At 44.8% G+C, this 20,157-nt stretch overlaps 1 protein-coding gene and 1 long non-coding RNA gene across 4 annotated transcripts in view; one reads left to right on the forward strand and one right to left on the reverse strand.

Annotated features, from left to right (window-relative positions):
* The first annotated feature begins 323 nt into the window (after positions 1-323).
* Positions 324-8,240, forward strand: LOC137444919 (uncharacterized). The gene is made up of 3 exons (XR_010988300.1): positions 324-613; positions 2,314-2,406; positions 8,158-8,240. It is a non-coding gene; the product is annotated as an uncharacterized lncRNA (long non-coding RNA).
* Positions 8,241-12,849: 4,609 nt separating this feature from the next.
* APBB1IP (amyloid beta precursor protein binding family B member 1 interacting protein) overlaps positions 12,850-20,157 on the reverse strand; it is a 59,135-nt gene continuing 51,827 nt past the window's right edge. For 2 of the 3 annotated variants that reach the window (XM_068146094.1, XM_068146095.1), the window contains exons 12-14: positions 19,337-19,451; positions 16,773-16,870; positions 12,850-14,648 (exon numbers count right to left, since the gene is read on the reverse strand). In XM_068146094.1, the coding sequence (XP_068002195.1) occupies positions 14,118-14,648; positions 16,773-16,870; positions 19,337-19,451 (744 nt within the window). In that variant the 3' untranslated portion in view covers positions 12,850-14,117. The remainder of the gene's footprint in view (positions 14,649-16,772; positions 16,871-19,336; positions 19,452-20,157) is intronic. The other variant, XM_068146096.1, reaches the window with a different exon arrangement.

Raw genomic sequence — 20,157 nt, forward strand, 5'->3', positions numbered from 1 at the left:
TTCAACCAAACTTTTGTTTCGTGCATATAGGGTTGCATATAATTAACTGCAATATAAATCTGCCCCAAGATTGTTCTAATCACAGTTAATTAATTCCATGCTTAAATATGTTTTGGGACTTGAAAGTAGCTTGGCCTACCAGTTTGTTTAACTGCAGGATTCAGTCCTTTACAAAAATCCCAAACAGAATAAAATCTTGAATCTATTTGGGTTTGCTTTTCATGCAGGCTTGATATACATTGTGGTAAAGAGTTGAGTTTTCATTCTCTGTTTCATGTTTATAGATCCTTTTCCAATTAGAATCATAGAATCAGCAAGGTTGGGAAAGACCTCAAAGATCATCAAGTCCAACCTGTCACCACAGACCTCATGCCGGCTAGACCATGGCACTAAGTGCCATGTCCAATTCCTTCTTGAACACCTCCAGGGACTGTGACTCCACCACCTCCCTGGGCAGCACATTCCAATGATGAATGACTCTCTCTGTCATGAACTTTCTCCTCACCTTGAGCCTAAACTTCCCCTGGTGCAGCTTAAGACTGTGTCCTCTCGTTCTGGTGCTGGTTGCCTGGGAGAAGAGACCAACCCCCTCCTGGCTACAACCACCTTTCAGGTAGTTATAGACAGCAATTAAGGTCTCCCCTGAGCCTCCCCTTCTCCAGGCTAAACAATCCCAGCTCCCTCAGCCTCTCCTCATAGGGCTTGTGCTTGAGGCCTCTCCTCAGCCTTGTTGCCCTTCTCTGGACACATTCAAGTGTCTCAATGTCCTTCTTAAATTGAGAGGCCCAGAACTGGACACAATACTCAGGGTGTGGCCTAACCAGTGCTGAGTACAGGGGCAAAATGACTTCCCTGCTCCTGCTGGCCACACTATTCTTGATGCATGCCATCAGTTGTCTATGCTATACCTTTTAAATCTAGAGTTCCTCTTGGAGCTGTTTCGAAGGCTGGTTGTTATTATTATTCAGTTCCTTTCTAACTAACAGAGCTCGTTGATACATGTACTAAAACACATTTTGGTATTCCTTTGCTATTAGTTGTGAAAGCTTCTTCTCAATGTATACTTTAAACAAACAGAACATTAACACATATTGTGAGGTGTCTTTTAATAACAACATCTGTAGAGAAAACCTACCACTGAAAATGTCCTCATGTTCAAGTACCATCTATATTGTGCTTTTCTCCAGGAAGTTCTAGAAAATGTTCTGGATTTTGATCTGTCAGAGGAACATCTTCAGTTGTTCAGTGGTGGGAAAGTGATGGGTCTGTTCCATTGGCCCATAGGTATGGGGGTCATCAGGTAACTTCCAGGTGGAATTATGTGGGGTTTTTTCATGTGAATTATACCTTGGTAATACCTCTGAGTGTGTGCCTGTAAGCCTGTGAACACTTAAGAATGTTTTGCTTGCAGATTTGTTCTCCATAAGGGGCTGCAGATGGAAGAGAACTATAATATTCTTTCATGGTACCACCTCTATTTTCTCTGCTTCTGTTTGTACCAGAAGCTAATGAATCTATTTGACTTCTGTTAGCTATGGAGTCTGCTTAGCACCCCTGCAGCCTGACAAGCTCTGCTTTGTGATACAGCTCAGACGAGTGAGGAAGGACAGAGCCTCACTGCAATGCCATGATTGAGTTTTATTGAGATGGGTAAGATTATTCATGGAAAAGAATGGTAGAATTTCCAATTATGTAATTACAAGCTGTGTCAGTTTAAAAGCTCATTATACAAAAGAGACAGGGCTTCAGAGCTGGAAGGTAGAGAAGAAAAATGGGGATTACTGGTGTTACTCTCTTTCTGTGGTTTTCTGATTCATTTTTGGTGCCAGTGTGGAAACACAGCTTTAGGGAGCAATAATGACTGCCTGAGCAAATGTGTAATGATACTCTCTAGATAGATGACAGAGAACCTACACGTAATTAGTGCTGTTTCATGTGGAACTGCTATAAATGATTAAAGGAAATAACTTGATTTGCACTTTTGTCAGTTTGGTGGCTGGGCAGGTCAGCTGGGTGTACACAAACACCAGTGAGAGGTGGGAACTACAGTTAAAAGGGTCTGGAGAGACCCTATACTCCAGGAAAGGAGTGGTTACTCTAGCTACACCAAACCTGGATGCTTGCTTTTTGAAATTTGCTTTGATTTTATGACCTGCTACTTATTTCTCTGTTCTTTATAGGAATGATGATGGAAGAGCTGTGCTTTGCTCTTCTGTGTGAGAGTTTTTGTGTGCAGCAGGGCCATGCACTAGCTTGGAATTCCCAGAAGCAGAGCTGCTAGCTAGGTGTTTTTCTTTTTCTTTTTTTTCACAGCATCCTAATTTACAGGCAGCTTTATGACTGAGTTTTCACTGAGCATCAATAAAGCAGGGCAGTTAGTTGACAAGAGGATAGATCTTCCTTCCGGTATGTATGCGATCAAAGCAAAATATACCCTCTGATTTTGTAGATATTTTTTAAGATAAAATTTTCCAGTAATCATGAGTTCCAGCAATTAATCCACTCACTTTTGTTTCTGCTATGTTTTAAAGTGCTATTTTGCTTAAATATGAAACTGTGCTGTCTGTGTCTGGTGGTGAACAGCTGTCGGTCAATTACATACAATGGCTTAGGTTGGAAGGGACCTCAGAGTTCCTCAACTCCAATCTCCCCTCCATGGGCAGGAACACCTCTCAGCTAGACTTGGCTGCTCAAGGCCTCAAGACTGTCTTGATTTAATTACACTAATCTGAAGTCTGGTTCATTTTGTAAAGTCAAAAGTGGAGGTTAGCTTGATACCTGACACTAACTCCCCTCTCCAGCTTTTATGGTTCTGCAAATGCAGAGTTTCTTCTCTTCTCAGGATCTCAGGTAGTGATAGGACTAGGGGGAATGGAATGAAGCTAGAGGTGGGGAGATTCAGGCTAGATGTGAGGAGGAGGTTCTTCACCATGAGAGTGGTGAAACCCTGGAATGTGTTGTCCAGGGAGGTGATCGAGGCCCCGTCCCTGGGGGTGTTTAAGAGCAGGCTGGATGAGGCTGTGGCCAGGCTGATCTAGTGTAGGGTGTCCCTGCCCATGGCAGGGGGGTTGGAACTAGATGATCCTTGTGGTCCCTTCCAACCCTGAATGCAACTATGAAGCAACTATGAAACTAAAAAACCAGTATTCAAATTGTTTCCTCCCTTGTTGCTCACCAAAAGGCTTGCAGAAAACAGCAGGACTAGATTTGCCCTGTTTAATAATAATAATAATAATGCCTCTCCTCTGAGGACAGATTGAAGGAGTTGGGGCTGTTCAGTCTGGAGAAGAGAAGGCTCTGAGGTGACCTAATTGTGGCCTTCCAGTATCTGAAGGGGACCTGCAGGAGGGCTGGGGAGGGACTTCTCGGCATGTCAGGTAGTGATAGGACTAGGGGGAATGGAATGAGGCTGGAGGTGGGGAGATTCAGGCTGGATGTGAGGAGGAAGTTCTTCACCATGAGAGTGGTGAAGCCCTGGAATGGGTTGTCCAGGGAGGTGGTTGAGGCCCCATCTCTGGAGGTGTTTAAGCCCAGGCTGGACGAGGCTCTGGACAGCCTGATCTAGTGTGGGGTGTCCCTGCCCATGGCAGGGGGCTTGGAACTAGATGATCCTTGTGGTCCCTTCCAACCCTGACTGATACTATGATAATAATATTTCTTTAGTGTATGTGGCTCATCAGTGAGTCTATTAATACATTTTACTTGCTTAATAAGTGAGTCTTATTACACTGAAGTTAAGCATTTGGAGGAATTTTTCTAGAACCTGGCCAAGCAGGAAAATGTTGCAAGTAGCTATTTCTGTATTGTCATAGTCACCTGGTTGCAACTTCTGCTAGGGAAGACTGTCAGTCAGAATAGACAGAAGTTAATATTGGAGGTATTACTGAATGTAGGAAACTGATCTTCTTTGTGCAAACACCCTTTGAGCAGAGAGAGATTTCATAACAGAATCATGCCCAGCTCATTCTGTGTGAAGCAAAGAAGGCCAATGCATTTGCTCACTTGGGGGAGTTTTCTCAGGATGAAGGAAATTGCATTTGTCAGATTATGGTGTTTAAAATGTCAGGTTGGTGTTGTGTTTCCAGCAGGGTGATGCCTGTACTCTGGCATTTCAGGCTTTAAAGAAAGTAAATGCTCTGCAGACAAGGCCTGTGCTCAGCTGCCACGTGGCTAGGAGTCTGTATTTGCAAGGTGTCTGCGAATCTTTCTAGCATTAATTCTAACGTGTTTGCTCTCTTGAAGGGCAGTGTTTGTAAATGACATTTGTGATGGCTTATTCACTGAGTTCACCTTGAGACCCTGTGCTGTTGGCTGGCTATGCAGAACTTTAAATCTGTCTGAATATAGCAGCATGAAAGCATCTGGCAAGGTTACAGCCTCTCTTTGCTGTCCTCTCAACAAATTGTTCAGTGCAAAACCAATATGAAATTACTCCTTAACTGTGCACAAATTCTACTGAGTACACAGTGTGCTTTGGCTCTCTGCTGACAAATTGGTTAAATGTCTGGCTCCCTTAACTGCTGTACAGGCACTCCAGACTGTCTGCAAGGCTTCATTTGGAAGAACCCCAGCTGATACCCATATTTTTCCCAGTGGGGGGCTCTTGTACTGAGGCTGGTGGGATGCACTTACAGAGGTCTTGTCAAGTCTTGGCAGAAGTGTGGGGAAAAGTCTTATAGTTTATCCCTGAACACCCAGCAGGTTGGTTTGCTCTATTAATTTTAAGTACTGTGTTCCTAATGGAGTGGTACAGTTTATGAGTACTGCCAGATAAAGAACACTTCTTTATATGGTACCATTTTAGTCACATACTGGGACTAGCAGTGAACAGTGCTATGCATTAGGCCAAAAAAGTCAGCCAATATGAATGGTTTTCAGAATGGTCCTTACTTGCACAGGGCTCAGTGTTCATACCAAACAGCAAGCAGGACACTTGAGAGTGTTAAGTCCAGCCCTTAAGGCAGAGCCAGGAGTTAGAGGGATATCATCCAGCTATCCTTCTCTGAGTGCTGCTCCAGCTTCTCTGCTGCAAGAGTAATTTCAGTGCTGTTTCATGTGGTTAAGTGTACATCTGGTCTCCTGCTGCCTTCCCTCAAGTAGAGGTACTTACCAGCTGCAGGGACCCCTTGAAAGCTATTTTTATAGTGGGAATGTAAGTATCTTCATGTGGCAGCTCAGCTATCTGGCCAGTGTTGCAGGTCCATTAACTTTTAAACCTTAGAATCACAGAATGGTAGGGACCTCTGGAGATCAGAGTCCAACCTCCCTGCCAAAGCAGGCTCACCTAGGGCAGGTGAGCAGGCAACACAGGAATGCAGCCAGATGGTTTTGGAAAGCCTCCAGAGAAAGACTCCAAAACCTCTCTGGGCTGCCTGTTGCAGGGCTCCAGCACCCTCAACAGTAAAGACATTTTTACTCATGTTGAGGTGGAACTTCTACTCAGATGTGGAATACAAGTTCCTGTGCCTGCTGATCTCTGCAGCTTGCTGGTTACTGGAGCTAGCCAGCTTTGGAGAGTCTGTGATGCTGTGTCTGGTGAGGAGGGCAGCACAGAGATGAGGAAAGCTTAAAATTTACATAATAGGTTAGGTTGAAGGGACCTTAGAGATCTTCCTAAGATCCACTCTAAACCCACTCTCCCTCAGCTTAGATCCATTCTCCCTTGTCCTGTTGCTAGGCACCCTTGTGAAAAGTCGTTCTCCAGCCTTCCTATAGGATCTCTTCAGGTATTGGAAGGGAGCTATAAGGTCCCCAACCTAGAGTCTTCTCCAGGCTGAACAACCCTAGCTATAGCAGTTATAGCAGCCTATACTCATAGCAGAGGTGTTCCAGCCCTTGGATCACTTTTGTAGCCTTCCTCTTGACTCACTCCAATAGCAATGTGTCCTCCTCACAATGGATGCAGTATTTGAGCAAGGTCTCACAAGAGCAAAGTAAAGAGGCAGAATTGCTTCTCTAGCCCTGCTGGATACACTCTTCTTGATGCAGCCTAGGATACAATTTGCCTTCTGGGCTGCATGGGGGCACTGCCAGCTTATGTTGAGCTTCTCCTCAATCAACACCCCTAAGTCTTTCTCAGGGCTACTCTCAACCCACTCTGCACCCAGCCTTTATTTGTGCCTGGGACTGACCCGACCCAGATGCAGGACCTTGCACTTTGACTTGTTGAACCTCAGGTGCATCTATAGTGGCTTTGGCTCTTGTCTTGGCCTTTTACTTTCTTTGAGGGCACTTTGATGTACTTACCTGGCAAAGACTCTAGTTAAATGAGGTTATTGTGCAGTCACATCATTCAGAATGTGAGAGGCAAGTCCTGACAACCGGAGATACACGTTTAAAGCTAGAATGGATGACATGTTTCTAAAGTGAATCGATTGTTTCTGTTGTTTATTGCAGTCCATAATTTTGATTCAGAGGACTTGAAGTCAAAGATGTATTTGATTTTAGGAATTTTTCTCTGCAGTCTTATCAGAGACTGCAAATCTGATTGTCCTCTGGAGTCTGCAGGGTTTGCACATGGGAAGCTGCAGTGGCTGCTTTAGAGTGACTCTTTGTTGTCTCCTACTTAAAGATGGCTTTTATTTGTCACTTTGTTCTTTGGTTCTTCTGATGTCTTTGCCTACAGCAGTATCTGTTATGCATTAATATCCCAGTATTTTTGTAACAAAGTTAGGAGCTCTTTCTGATCTTCCAAAGCATGACTGTATCTGACAGGAGCAGGCATTGTCAGAGTGTTGTAACGGTCTGCTCTACAAAGCCCATGTGTTGGTGTCACATGTGAGTTTAATTGCTCTGAGGATGATGCAGCCACGTAGACCCCTCACATTTATAGTGTATAGGACACAGTGCTGCCCACCTTTGTTTCAGATTTATGGTAACAACAACAAAATAGCACTTCCTTGCTATTTTTTTTTATTTCCTAGTCAGCTTGCAAGGAAGCAGCTAGTGCCCAGTTAGCAAGTGCTGTGTGGCACTGCAAGGGGAACAGTGCCACCTAGGTACAGAGCCCAGATCCAGGAGCATGTAGTGAACACCTTCTGCCTGCCCTGCTGAAATGCTTGCCAGCTCAAGAGTGAGATGAGGTTATTTTCCACAGTCTGCTTTCTGAAAGGTAACTGCTCCAGGGAAAAATAAAAGAAAACCAAGTAATGGAGCTAATCTATTTGATGGTGATGACTTATGCTGGGGCTTCACTTGCATTAATTCTGGCTGTGATTCATTTTCTGAAGGCTGTTTGTCACCCTTGCACTTGCAGTTATCCCTTTAATTGATGCCCTTCATCTTCTGATCCCCTGGCTGCTGCTTCTCCTGATCCCCCAGAGCCGTAATAGTTTATTAATTAGCTGTTAAGATAATTGTTAATAGTTCAAGATGGTTGTTGTTTGTCCTATTTGGATACTATTAATAGTTTAAAACAGCTGTGTGTGTTGTTGTGATTATATTGGTTAGGCACTGGGAATGGTTTAAAACAATTGTTATGGTTGCCCAGTATTGGTAATCTCTTGTTAAAAGCTTGTCATTCTATTGCCACCATGGGGAAAGACAACTGTTGGCCTTCTGGAGGGGAATGTAGGACTCTGAGGCCAGGCAGCTGTCAAGGACCAGCTGGACTGCAGCCTGTCCAGACCACTTCAGGCTGGGGCAGATGCCCTGGAGTGTTAGCACCTGTGCAGCAGAGCACAGGGACAGCCACATGCCTGCAGGGCTTACCACACTGGACTATAAAGAGCAAGGCCTTACAGAGAGATGGAACCAAAAGGAATGGAGAGAGACAGGAGAGATGAGGCTGAGACAACAGCTCCCTTCCAACCCAATGCAATCTGTGAATCTGGAATTACTTTTGTCTCACTAGCTCATGGAAGACACACAGTCTGATTTTTACAACGGCCTTTTGACAGGACAGTGAAATTACTGAAGCCCAGTTAAAGGAGCTCTGTATTCCTGAGGTATTCATACAAGCACACAGTTATAGAAGTACTTAATATAAAATCAGTAAATCAAGTTAGGCAAAAACTTGGTATGATAGAAGATGTCTCAAGTCATGCTTTGTCTGGGAACTGTGTCCTTGTAGCATTATTAATGGACAAGGAAAGTAGTAATCTGTACCATGCTACCACCCCATGTTAAGCCTGTGACTGTAATTTCTACCCACCACAGTCTGATAATGAAGGATGTATTAAAGAAGAGTGATAATGAAAGATACACTAATGAAGAGTGCTGAAGGCAGATTTTCACCCTCTGATCCCAAGCCTACTTTGGGGTTGTTGTCCAACACTGGAGGCAGTAACGCCACAACTTGGTTCCTCTGTGCCTCTTCCAAGTTCTGTCTCCTCTCTCTTCTTCATCTCCTGCTTCTCCTTGGTCTTTTTATCCCTGTGGCCATAAGTTTCCCATTTTCTCCATACTTCATCTTTCTTTGGCAGTATATTTTCCTTATTCCACACTATGGGAAAAAAAAGAAGTCTCTACAAATAGATCTTATCTACTGAGAAAAGGATACAATCTGTAGTTATCTAACCTGAAAGCTAGAGTAGCTTGGACAATAAGCCAAGGAAGAACAGAGGTGAAGTACTGGAGGTATTTATGTAGAATTTGCCACAGGGGTTAATGTGAAAGTATCATGCTGGTAAAAAGAAATCATTTAAATACAGAGATTAAAAAAAAACAATTAGTAGAATTTTGGGAGAGGTGATTTCTTAAAGGGTCCATCATATGTTTTTCATCTCTTTTGAGTTTCAGACTGGATGTGAAGAAGTTGTTCTTCCACCATGAAAGTGGTGAAGCCTTGGAATGGGTTGTCCAGGGAGGTGGATGAGGCCCCATCCCTGGAGGTTTACTTTCATATATAACAAGGTGTTCAAGAGCAGGTTGGATGAGGCTCTGGCCAGCCTGATCTAGTGTGGGGTGTCCCTGCCCATGGCAGGGGGGTTGGAACTAGAGGATCCTTGTGGTCCCTTCCAACCCTGACTGATCCTATGATACTATGAAATTTGAGTTTGTTTACTTTGGGTTGGTGGGGGGGTTTGGTTTGGTTTTTTTTTTGCTTAACAGGAACACAATTCTGACTGTTTATTCCTCTTTAGGAGTCCTGAGCTCTCCAGGATCTGGATAGACAGAAGTTGTTTCCAGAGTCCTATCACTGTCATAGAATGGCTTACATTGGAAGGCGCTTCAGAGGTCATCTACTCCAACCTCCCTGCCATGGGCAGGGATGCCTGTGAACTGGCTGCTCAAGACCTCATCCAGCATAGCCTTGAACACCCCCAGGGAGGAGGCCTCCACAACCACTCTGGGCAAGCTATTCCACGGTCCCAATCCAAGATGCAAAACCTTCAGGCAAGTGTGTGGTTTTTGCCAAGTCTCATCATTCTTAGCGATTCACAGCTGCTCCCACTGAACATAAAAGCACTTAATGATCTTAATGCAAGTCTAGTATTTCCAAAAATCATTAAGTGTAACCTCATCAGCTGAAGCACTTCCTGTTCCTTCTTTGTGTTATTTTTCATGTATAGCACAGGGGTGATTCAGACACCAAGAGAAGAATGAGAATGACAAGTGAGTACAACAATCCAAGGGAGTTCCTGTGCTTGGAGATGGTAGCTCTCTGTGTAGCTTCTTCAGTGTTAGGTGTTGGTCCTTTTGAGGAGAAGTACAATGTGCCATGTTTCTGAAGAGGAGAAGCAGCCTCATCATGAGCAAGTCTAGTGAAATATCTCAGGTCCTGAAGTACATCACCTTGAAGCATTTCAAATTGATCACTAATTACCTTTGTTTTTTTCTCTCTTTTAATTTTCAGTCCTTAGTAGCACTTCCTCTTGTTCTGCCTGAACAGTCTCTTAGGAGTTGATAACAAAAGTTTTGCCAGCCCAGATCCCCACATGAGTCTGTCACTGTCTTTCTTTAAAAATAACAATATTGTAGACTAGCTCAAAGAATGCTCCTAGGGGCACAAATTTTGTTCTGCTTTGTCCTTTTCTTCTCTGGCTTGTCTTAGGCTCTCCCAATTATCTTGTCACCTGTGTTAATTACAGATATTTTTACACCACTGTGAAACTTATCAATTTGCAATTGTTAAGAAGAATATATTTCTGGGACAAATATTCTGCTGAGATGAGTCATGATTTTAATGTGAATTATCATTTTGGGGGGGGGTATGAGTCATATGCTAACTTCTCCACCTTTTAAGTACTCTTTTTATCTTGTTATCTGACTTGACTATTGAAAACTCATTTACTGGATGAAATCAAATACTTGGCCAGAGCAAATTCCTTTGCCAAGTGGGAAGATGTTGTTTTGTCAGCAGTTAGGGCAGGGCACAGAGGTTATCAGGGTTCCAAACAGCCAATATATTTAGTGACCAGCTTGCTCAAGAAGGAATATCAAAGTAGATCTTGTTTAATGAATATGTGGAAGGCATCTATAAGGTCTCCCCTAGTGAAGACTCTAGGGGGACCTTATAGCTGCCTTCCATACAGGGGACCTGCAGGAAGGCTAGAGAGGGACTTTTCAAAAGGCAGTCTAGCCATAGGACAAGGGGGATGGGTTTATGCTGAGGGAGAGTACTGTGGCTTGGGATCAAACTTGTGTTTGTTTGTACTCTCACCCTCTTTCTGTGTGAGAGGACAGTTCTGAGGGGCAGCAATGCTGATCCCCCACATGTGGTCTACTTCTAACTTCTATAACCCTGAAGACTGATGGAAAAGTGGTCATTCTAGTAGGCCCTTCTTCCTGATCAGTGATGTAAGAGGCCAAAGAAGATGACAGCTGCTGAGACTGCTTCCATTTGAGGCATGGAGAAAGGTTAAAAATACCATGCTGCAATTGCAGTTCTTTTCCACACTAAAATACTGTGATCTCCAGAAACAGCCCCACTCCTGCCAGCTACAGGGACAAGTCCATTTCATGTTGCAATATGTTAAGACAGAAATGGATTAACTTCTATTTTTTACAAATGCTTTGCTTCATTTCCTTTTGGAAGGGAAGATCTGGTGTTTAGCAGCATCTTTTATGTACCAAATAAAGCCAGATAATTGTGTGTCATTAAGATGGTAGCTCTGCTCTGTGAATGGAGAGTGTGAATACTTGCATCTCAGAAATTCAATACAACCATGGACAGAGAAAAAAATAGCTGATAAAGGTCTAATCACCACAGCATTTTAACTGATTCCTGGAGTTTCCTGTAGGCTTTGGTTCCTTTTGTTTTGAAGAAAGCTTAACTTTTATGTAAGATTTAAGTGCATGAGTTAAAATTGACTGCAGATGTAAAATGTCTAAAACTGGGTTCATTGTGCTGTGACAAAAGGAGGGATGGAAGAAGGCAGGAGACTGGAGCATTCTGGGGAGAAGAGTGAATGCTAGGAAAGCTGTGTAGAAGTCTTAGTGCTTTCAAATTCAGAGAAACTAGCTTATTGTGTAGCATTTTCCTAAGGCTATGTGCTGATGCATTTTGAGTCTGGGTCTATATTTCCTACAAGGAAATTTACTTGATTTAAAACTAGTTGGATAGTAAACAGTTGTTGTCACCCAAGTGTCTCGAACAAGATGTGCACGCTTTGTGCTTTGTCAGAAAATGATACCCAGCTCTTCCGTGATTCAGCATCATGCTTACCTCAGTTACATAGGAGAAGCAACTGGGAAACAGTCATCCTTTTTTAAAACCCTCTTACTTTTAGCTAGTTGGTTTTGTTTCTTCTGCACTTGGAAGTAAAGCTTGCACTAAGCTTAGGAGCCTTATGAGCCTGGCCCTGTTCTCAAGAGCATTTCTCAATGTTCAGAGGCAAGAGAGACCTTCTGAATGTTGAACCATGTCAGTTCAAAACTTTGTGGGTAAGGTTTGTGTTAATGGTAAACATCATTCTTTTGATGAGAACTTTTTGCTCAGCTCAGTGAAAGCTCAAACCAGGAAACACTGCATGAGTTCTGAATTTGTCAGAGGGGCAGGAGGGCCCTTTGCCCACAAACTGGCCGTACCTGCATCACGAGGGATTGCTGTACAGGGAGTGAAACCTGCTGTGGACTTGCCCATGTCTTCTGGGAATGGGGGCAGGGCCTTAACTTGGGCCTGGGACTGTTCAAGTAAGCCCTAGGCCTGCACTCAAACTTACATCCTCATCCCTTTTTATACAGTAGCAGAGATGCCTGTGTACAAGCTGTAGCATCTCACTAGCAATGCCAGCTCTCCAGCCAGACACTGCAGGGCGAGTGGTTAAGAGCAGTGTAAGACATCCCCTGTTCCCATCTCCCTGATGTGAGCTTTACTTAACTCCTCCTTTCAGTGCTGAGAAACCAAAAACTATAAGGAGGAAGGGTGGCTGTCCCATGGCTGTATCTGAGTAGCTCTGGGAGTGGGCACAATTACTGCAGGGGAAAAAAACCCATCCTTTAGCTTCAGCTTGCCTCAGCTGAAAGCAGATAAGAGTAGCAGGACATAACCTAAACCTTTTTTAGGGATTCATCTGGCACTTCCCTGGCTGAACTATCCCTGTTATGAAACACCTTCTGTGCACCCCCAAGTTCCTCTTGTGTCCATCCCTGCCCTCCCCACTGGCTCCTGCCTTTCACTTCTACTGCTTTGAGCAGGTACTGCCTGCTCCTCCTGGTGCTGAGACAGGCATGGTTTGCCTTGCATTGCTCTGCCAGCTGCTTTCAGGTACTTATTTGGATGGCACACTTTGCTTTTTATGCTTTTTTTATATGGCAGAATACAGAAATATTTATGAGATCTTGTGCATGAGAAGAGGCAAAGACTGGAAGCAATAAAGACTAGAAGGTATAGGCAGAAACTCTTGAAAACATTTGAAGTGGGACCAATTGCCAGTAAAGTGGCTGTTCATTAACTGTGACACTTCATGCAGCTACAAAATAGAAGCTATTTTTATTTGAGAACTAATAATGAATGCTGCCCAAATGAACAAGGGAGAATTCAAATGGGAGAACAAATTGGGGGGGGAGGGAGAAATGTAGGAGGAGAGATTTGTATCAGGTACAAGATAATGACAAGGTCTTTCAGAAGAGAGGCTATTTCTAGGTACAGTTCAAAGACAAATGTTAACCAACAGGGTAGGAAAAAAAAACCACCTCCCTGCTTACCAGGGGAAGCATATAAGGGTTTGAAATAATTATTTTTGGGGTCTAAGATTAACCAATTGTGTAAGATTTAAGGGCAGCAGCTGTGAGTGCTGAAAGGTATGAGAGGAGCTGCGTGGGGAAGCAGGAGTGTACAACAATTTGGGGTGACACTATGGAAAGGGTTGTGGTCCTCACTTGCATATCATAGTATCAGTCAGGGTTGGAAGGCACCACAAGGATCATCTAGTTCCAACGCCCCTGCCCTGGGCAGGGACACCCCACACTAGATCAGGCTGGCCAGAGCCTCATCCAGCCTGGGCTTAAACACCTCCAGGGACAGGGGCCCCAACCACCTCCCTGGACAACCCATTCCAGGGCTTCACCACTCTCATGGTGAAGAACCTCCTCCTCACCTCCAGCCTGAATCTCCCTCAGAATAATCTAGCTGAGGTTTTAATTTTTGAAAGGGAATATTTGTTTATTTACTTCTTCATTTTTAAATCAGGTCTTTGTATAGGGGAAAAACCACCACCCCTGGAGGTTTACTGATGAAGAACCTCTAAGGGGAATTCTGTGAAGGGGGATGTCCCCACTTCTCAAAATGCACAGGAGAATATTGATGTATTTTTGCTGTCAGCTCAAATTCTGTTTGAGAGGCAGCCACAGAAGCTGTTTCCCTTGCTGGCCAGCTCTGTGAGTGCTGCTTGCCACCCCTGACAGAGTAGGGCAGGACTCTGCAGGCTGTTCTTACCTTGGCCTGATGCTGGAATGGTGGTTCATGGAAAGGGGCAGGGCAGGGGGGAAAGGAGCAGGTCATAGGGACAAAGTCAGGGACAGAGGGCACCTCCTCCTTGAGAGCCCCAAGAGGAACTGGAGGTGTCTAATCCAACACAACCTTAGAATCATAGAATGCATTGGGTTGGAAGGGACCTTTAAAGGTCATCTAAGTCCAACTCCCCTGCAGTAGCAGGGACATCTTTAACTAGAGCAGGTGGTTACTGATGCCTCACAAAACCAGCTATGGCTTGAAGTTCACCTTCTCCCAGAGTTCAGGAGCTGCTGCCCCTTTTCTTCTCAAGAGCTTTCATCAGGTCAGACATGAAATCTGGTTGCCTGCCTCCACCCCCGGTCGAAAGTGGTGCAGCTGGCTGTGGCTCCCCAGCCTGTCCTGTGCTTTCAAGCCTTTTTGGAGGAAGTGGCGCAGGTTTCTTTGCTGGAGGTGGTGGCTTAGTGAAGACAGGTGGAGGCGGAGGGGGTAATGGCAGGTCCCCATTACTGCTGCTGGAGGCTGGTGGTGGCGGAGGCACAAAATCAGGAGGAGGTTCACAGAAATCAGCTGGCGGTGGTGGCGGAAAATCAATCTGCAGCGTCGGTGGTGGTGCTGGAAAGGTGTCTGGATCCATTAGGTAAACACCACTTCCTCGCTGGACTTTGGAGGGCAGGACTGGTGAAGCAGCAATGGCAGAGGAGCGCCGCTCAGGTGGGGGAGGAGGCTGCAGTGTGTTCCTCTTGCCCTGGTGCTTCTGTGGCCTCAGCAGCGGCTGCGCCAGGCCCGGCACGCTGGCTGTGTTTGACTTGGCCTTTGAGAAGCAGAAGGAATCAAAGGACAAGACATGGTTAGTGCACTGTAAACGAATGCCACTGCCTGAGAACAGGGAAAGGGTGTGAAGGTACATGGGGAGAGGGCAGCAGGCAGCCAAATGGAGCAGAGTGCATTTTGCCTGAAGAGTGCAAAGAGTGGTTGGATTTCTGTCTGGAGCTTCCCACAGCTTTGGCAGTGGAAACCTCCATGGTGACAGCATTCATAGTGCTTCAGGGAGTGCTGTCCTCAGAAAATGAGAGCTTTTAGAAGTTCAAAGAAGTGCAGTTAGCAGGACACTTACAGATGCTTGCTTTGTGTCCACCCAGCTGTTCATTCCCTGAGGAAATAAAGGTTTAAAAGAGGGCCCTGGTCCCTTCACAATGCAAGGCTCTGGGGAAGACCCCTCTGTCACCACTCAGTGTTGTGCAGCAGGGGAAAGACACTGGGGCAGGGTGGCTTCTGCCAGCTGGGCCAGGCACCTGCACACTCCCTCACTTCCCAGCCACTAGTGTGACAAATAGGCCCTCAAAGACACTAAGTTCTATCCATGTTTGCAAGGGTGGGAGCCATCGAACCCTCTGACAACTGTTCTGAAGGAAAAATTAAACAGAGGCTCCATCATACAAGTAAAGAAGAAGAAAATGTAAGAAAATGTAAGTTCAGGATGGAGATGTTTATTTGGACAACATTTTAGGTGCCTTTTGTTTGAACTAGGGCTTGCCAGTCACCACTCTGAAGATCATAGAATCATAGAATTGCCAGGTTGGAAATGATCCTAAGGTCATTGAGTCCAACCATAACCTAACATCTCCCTGTGCACAGCTATTAGACTATGTCCTCAAGCTCCTCATGCAAATGTCTTTGAAACACCTCCAGGGATGGTGACTCCATCACTTCCCTGAGCCTTTTGGTGCAGAATAAATAAAGGCCATTTGTGATAGCTGAATGTAGTTTGCTTTTGGGGTTTCTCTTCAGTTAACAGTTACTACACAACCATGGTATCTGTTGTTGTAAACCTGTGGAGAAGTCTGCTGTGCTGAAAACAATGCTTTGTAACACCCTCATGCCTAGTGCTGCTGATTTATCAGTGTAGATCCAGCTAGATTAGTGCTCTACCTGTAGTGCAGTGGGCCCTAAAAGACTGCAGCTTGATCCTTTGCTCCTAGGCTTGGAGAAGCTGTGAGGTGAAGAGGGCAACATGTTTGCTTCTGCTAGACGAAAGTGCTCTGCCACCCTGCAGTTAGCAGTACTCATTCTGGTACTAGCTGAGGATACCATGCAAGCCGTCTTTTCCTTGCCTACAAAGATGGGGGCTCAGGAGGAGGGAACCAGCGGCTGAGTTCTGAGAAGAGGATCTGTTCCAGAGGAAGTGAGGCTCAGAACAGAGAAACAGCTTTTTAAAGGAGGAAATCCAAGGCAGAAACAAGAAGTGTAGGATATATGATGCAGGTGACACAAAAATCCCAGGAATTTCATTTCACTTGTCCTGTGCACTTTAGGTGTGATAGAGGGGCTTGATAATGAACTGCAAACAAATGCAGGGAGTTTTCTGCAGGAGGTTTTTGAAGCCCTCATATGGTGTCTTACTGATATTATTACAGCCAGAGATGGTGCAAGTGAAAAAATTTGGAGCTCACTCAAGGAATGCAATTAAAGCCTAATGAAAACATGTTTCCCTTACTTCTTCACACTTTCTTACACATTCATCATTCATCCTTCTGTTGAAAATACTGCTGTGTACTGTGGGTTACCAAGGCAAGAGCTGTTTGCTGGCAGAGACAGAAAACAGCACAAAGGATTCTGGCAGCACAGGCTTTGAGACTATCCCAGTAGGCACATTCCTGTCCTTGCTCCATGACCTCACAGCTTTTTGTTCTGAAGAAGGAAAGTGGCAGATGGCTATTCCTTCACCTCCCTTTGTGGCATCTTGCTTCTGTGCAATGAGCACTCTGCAATGTGTCAAGTGTGAGGAGGAGCAGCAAGGAACCAGCAAAAGGCCCAGGAGTCAAATCCTTGTCAGAACGCTACAGTGGCACTCTGAGGGGTGAAAACAGTGGGTGAAGAAATGCAGACCTGAGGAACTGGGTGACAGGTGACATTTAATTAGAGCACTGCTGCTGACCTGTACCTCTGGTGTGTCCATTTTCTTCTGAGTCTCTGGGGACTCTAGGCTGGAGTGATGAAGAGTTTGAGGAATCTGTCCATTGGACTGCACAGCACCTGTGGCAAGGAGAGGAGAGAGGGGAGGGAGTGTTACATTTCTGTGATATTAACCAGACCAGGCAATAGCAAACTTTTGAAAAAGGCTGTAAAAAGATCTTTACAACTCCCACCAAGGAACCACATGCTGCAGGGGTTTTATACATAATTCAGTAAAATCTATGAGGGTTTCTGTTTTCTGCTTCAGGCTTATTTTGTGGCTTTTCATATTCAGTTCAGGAATAAATAAACAAGATCCCTCACATTAAAGCTAATAGCTGTCCCCACACCTCTGTGGTTGTAGCTGACAGTCCCACAGTGCAAGTGGCAGAGCTGTGAAGACATGACAGAAATTGTCAGAGCATGTGAAGGCATTGACAAATGAGGAGCTCTCTCTTCTGACTGTTGTGAGCTGATTATTGAAGGGGACCATCAAGGCTGACACAGGAATAAAGAAGGGGAGCTGGATTTGGAAGGGAAGCTAAGCAGAAATCAGACTGGCACTAGTCAAGCCCACCCTCTGGCCTGCCTTCTGTCTTTTCCTGTCAGCATTTCAAAGTTTGCAGTGTGCTGCAGTACCTCAGTCTCAGGTTTTCAGTGCATGCTTTCCCCCTGCCCCCGTTCTCCAGGTGAAAGATTCAAAGTGCCATAGGGTTATATCAATAAGAGTTGTGAGAGCTGAAGGTGTGAAGCTCCACAGAGGGGCTGATCCATGCTCTTTAGTAAATGAGCTAACAGCTCTGAAACTTCTTCCCCATCTGGAATCACAGAGGATTTGTGAACCTTGCAGTATGCTCAGAGTAGTGAAGATCTGCTAGCTGGCTAAGTTAAAGCTATGCAAAACATCCACCCAGCATGACTACGTTTGTGAGGGGTATGCATGCATAACCCAGTGCTGTCAGTCCAAAGGACTGATTTGATTATTCACACTGCAGTCTGTGTTTGATGAAGGACTAACATGGAAGTCAATCAAGAGTGAAACCCAGTGCTCAGCAGAGATATAGAACCCTGGGTTCTGTGGCCCTGCCCTCAAATGGAGCAAGTTACTGTCTCTCCTTGTTTCATCTGCTGTCCGCAGCAGAGCAGGAGTTAGGGATTTGCATTGCTCAAAGACATTGCTGCCCTCAGCCATGCTGAGATTTAACTAAATGATAAAGAGCAGTGGAGTCTATAAAGCACTTGGCAAACATGAGCCCATGACTGCTCAGAGCCAGGCAGTTCAGGCCCCAGGTTTTATGTAGGGCAGTACCAGCAATTGTGAGAGAGCAAGAATCACAGTGCCTTGCCTCAGAAAGCTAATGATCCTTCAGAGCTATTTCCATAGAGACTATACACATGGCTGAAACCTTTCCAGGCTAGTTACCCATTTAATGGGACCCATTAGTAAGGATTAAGAGTATATTTTGTGATCACATGCAGAGTTCCTGGATTCTAGTCTGGAACTGAAGTTACACAGATGTGTGATGTACTTTATATGGCCTCGATCCTGCCCCTATCCAGTACAGAGTGCAGCAGCAGTATGGAGCCCCACTGGCCAGCCACCTCTCTTCTGCCATCAACACCAGGACACTAAAGCTCTACAACTGTCCCATCCATCCCCATGCACAGGCTTCAAAAAATCCTCTGATCTCTGAAATCTGTTACTAGGTCTCGCTATCCCAGCTGTGCATTTTTTCCCATGAGTTCATTCCAAGGAATGAGCCCTTTTCTCACATGTATGGAGAAGAGGCAAACTAAAGCCCTAGGAAGCTTTTTGGAGCAGTTAGAGTTGTCTGTATGAGAAATCAGAATATTAACTGCCACCACTGATCTTGACTTTGCCTGTCTTATGACAGCAAGTACTTGGCCAGCATGTCCTTCCTAGTAAACAAAGTTTATCTTAAACATGTAAACTAAAACCATTGCTGCAAGTTACAGCAGCACTGGTCATCACTGTTGTATCTGTACAACAGTAAAACAGGTAACAGCAATATCATGAAGCTACTGGAAAAGTAAAGAGAGAGTATAACCCAATCCTTTCTTCCTCTGCATCCTTCTCCTAACATCCACAGTGTTAGGAAAGGCAGTGGCTTACCCTGTAATAATTTCTTTCTGATGTGATTCTCAGCATATCCCACTCATCCTTTTTACTCACTGGAAGAAAAGCTCCAATACAGCCAATGTAGAGATGGGCAAACAGAAAACTTCCAAGATATGGCCCATCCTCCACAAAATGTGGAGAATAAAGAATTATGCCAATAGAAAATTATCTTATTAAATGATACAGATTTAAGCTGAGCTTTGGTGGGCTGTCTTCATATCCTTCAAGTTCTACCTCTAAACTGGGAGCTCTGCTGTTAGCTTGGTGGTAGAAGAGAGTTACACTGGGTTGTCTAGAGCAACACAGTATCTTGCTGGGATAGTTTTCTGGCAAAGCCTATATGCAACACTGATGATGAGAGAGGAGAGCAACAGCTGTGATTTCAACTGCTGTGCCAGCATTGGTACCTGCTGAGGAGGGCCCTGCAGGCGCAGCTGATTTCACCGTCCCTTGGTTTGCCTGCCGAGACAAGCCAGCTCTCTTCACAGCACACTTGTAGTTATCATACAGGGTCTTGCCATACTGCAAAACAATGGAAACAACACAGCAAGAATGCTGTAGGGCTTCAAATAGGCCAAGCACTGACTTTGCTCTTGGAACAACATTTTTGCCATTATTCCTTCCTCCCCAGTTTTGTTTAAATGTAGCTTTCCACAAGTGCTGGGCTTACTTCTTTACAGGCTAGGTGGAAAGCATCTCTGTAACGCCACAATAAAGCACCAACTCCTGTGACCAAACACAGTTCTACTGATACCATTCTCCCATTTCATGTTCAATTCAGTATCTGTAAACCTCTTGAAATTTGCTTTCAAAGCAGCAGTTCTCAATGACTGTCTTTCTCCATTGCTTTCCAAGAATTAAATTTTGAGACTGAGGACTTGAAACACTGACTCCTGGGCTCTAGAGCAAACAGCTCTGTTAGTTTAAGACACAAAGTAATTTGGTGTTCCACCCCACACAGCAGAACTGTTCTGCAGCAGAACTGGCAGAAAAGAACATCCACCTACCAGGAGCAGGGCTGTATGGCCAGGTGCAGCCTCTATATTGGGCTGTGTATAAATCCATCTCTGTTACTATTTAGTGCAAACCAAAATGGTCTGTGAATTCAGACACTGAAGCAGTCATTTGGGCAGAACTGCCTGAAAAAGATCGCAGCTGGACTGACCAGAGGTTGCACATCTTTAGCCACAGCATGCTATTATTGTGCCAGACAACTGTGGAGTTTGAT

Source organism: Melanerpes formicivorus, unplaced genomic scaffold (genome assembly GCF_026170545.1).
Source record: "Melanerpes formicivorus ecotype bairdi unplaced genomic scaffold, bMelFor1.0.p_v2 SCAF_13, whole genome shotgun sequence".
Taxonomy (NCBI): domain Eukaryota; kingdom Metazoa; phylum Chordata; class Aves; order Piciformes; family Picidae; genus Melanerpes; species Melanerpes formicivorus.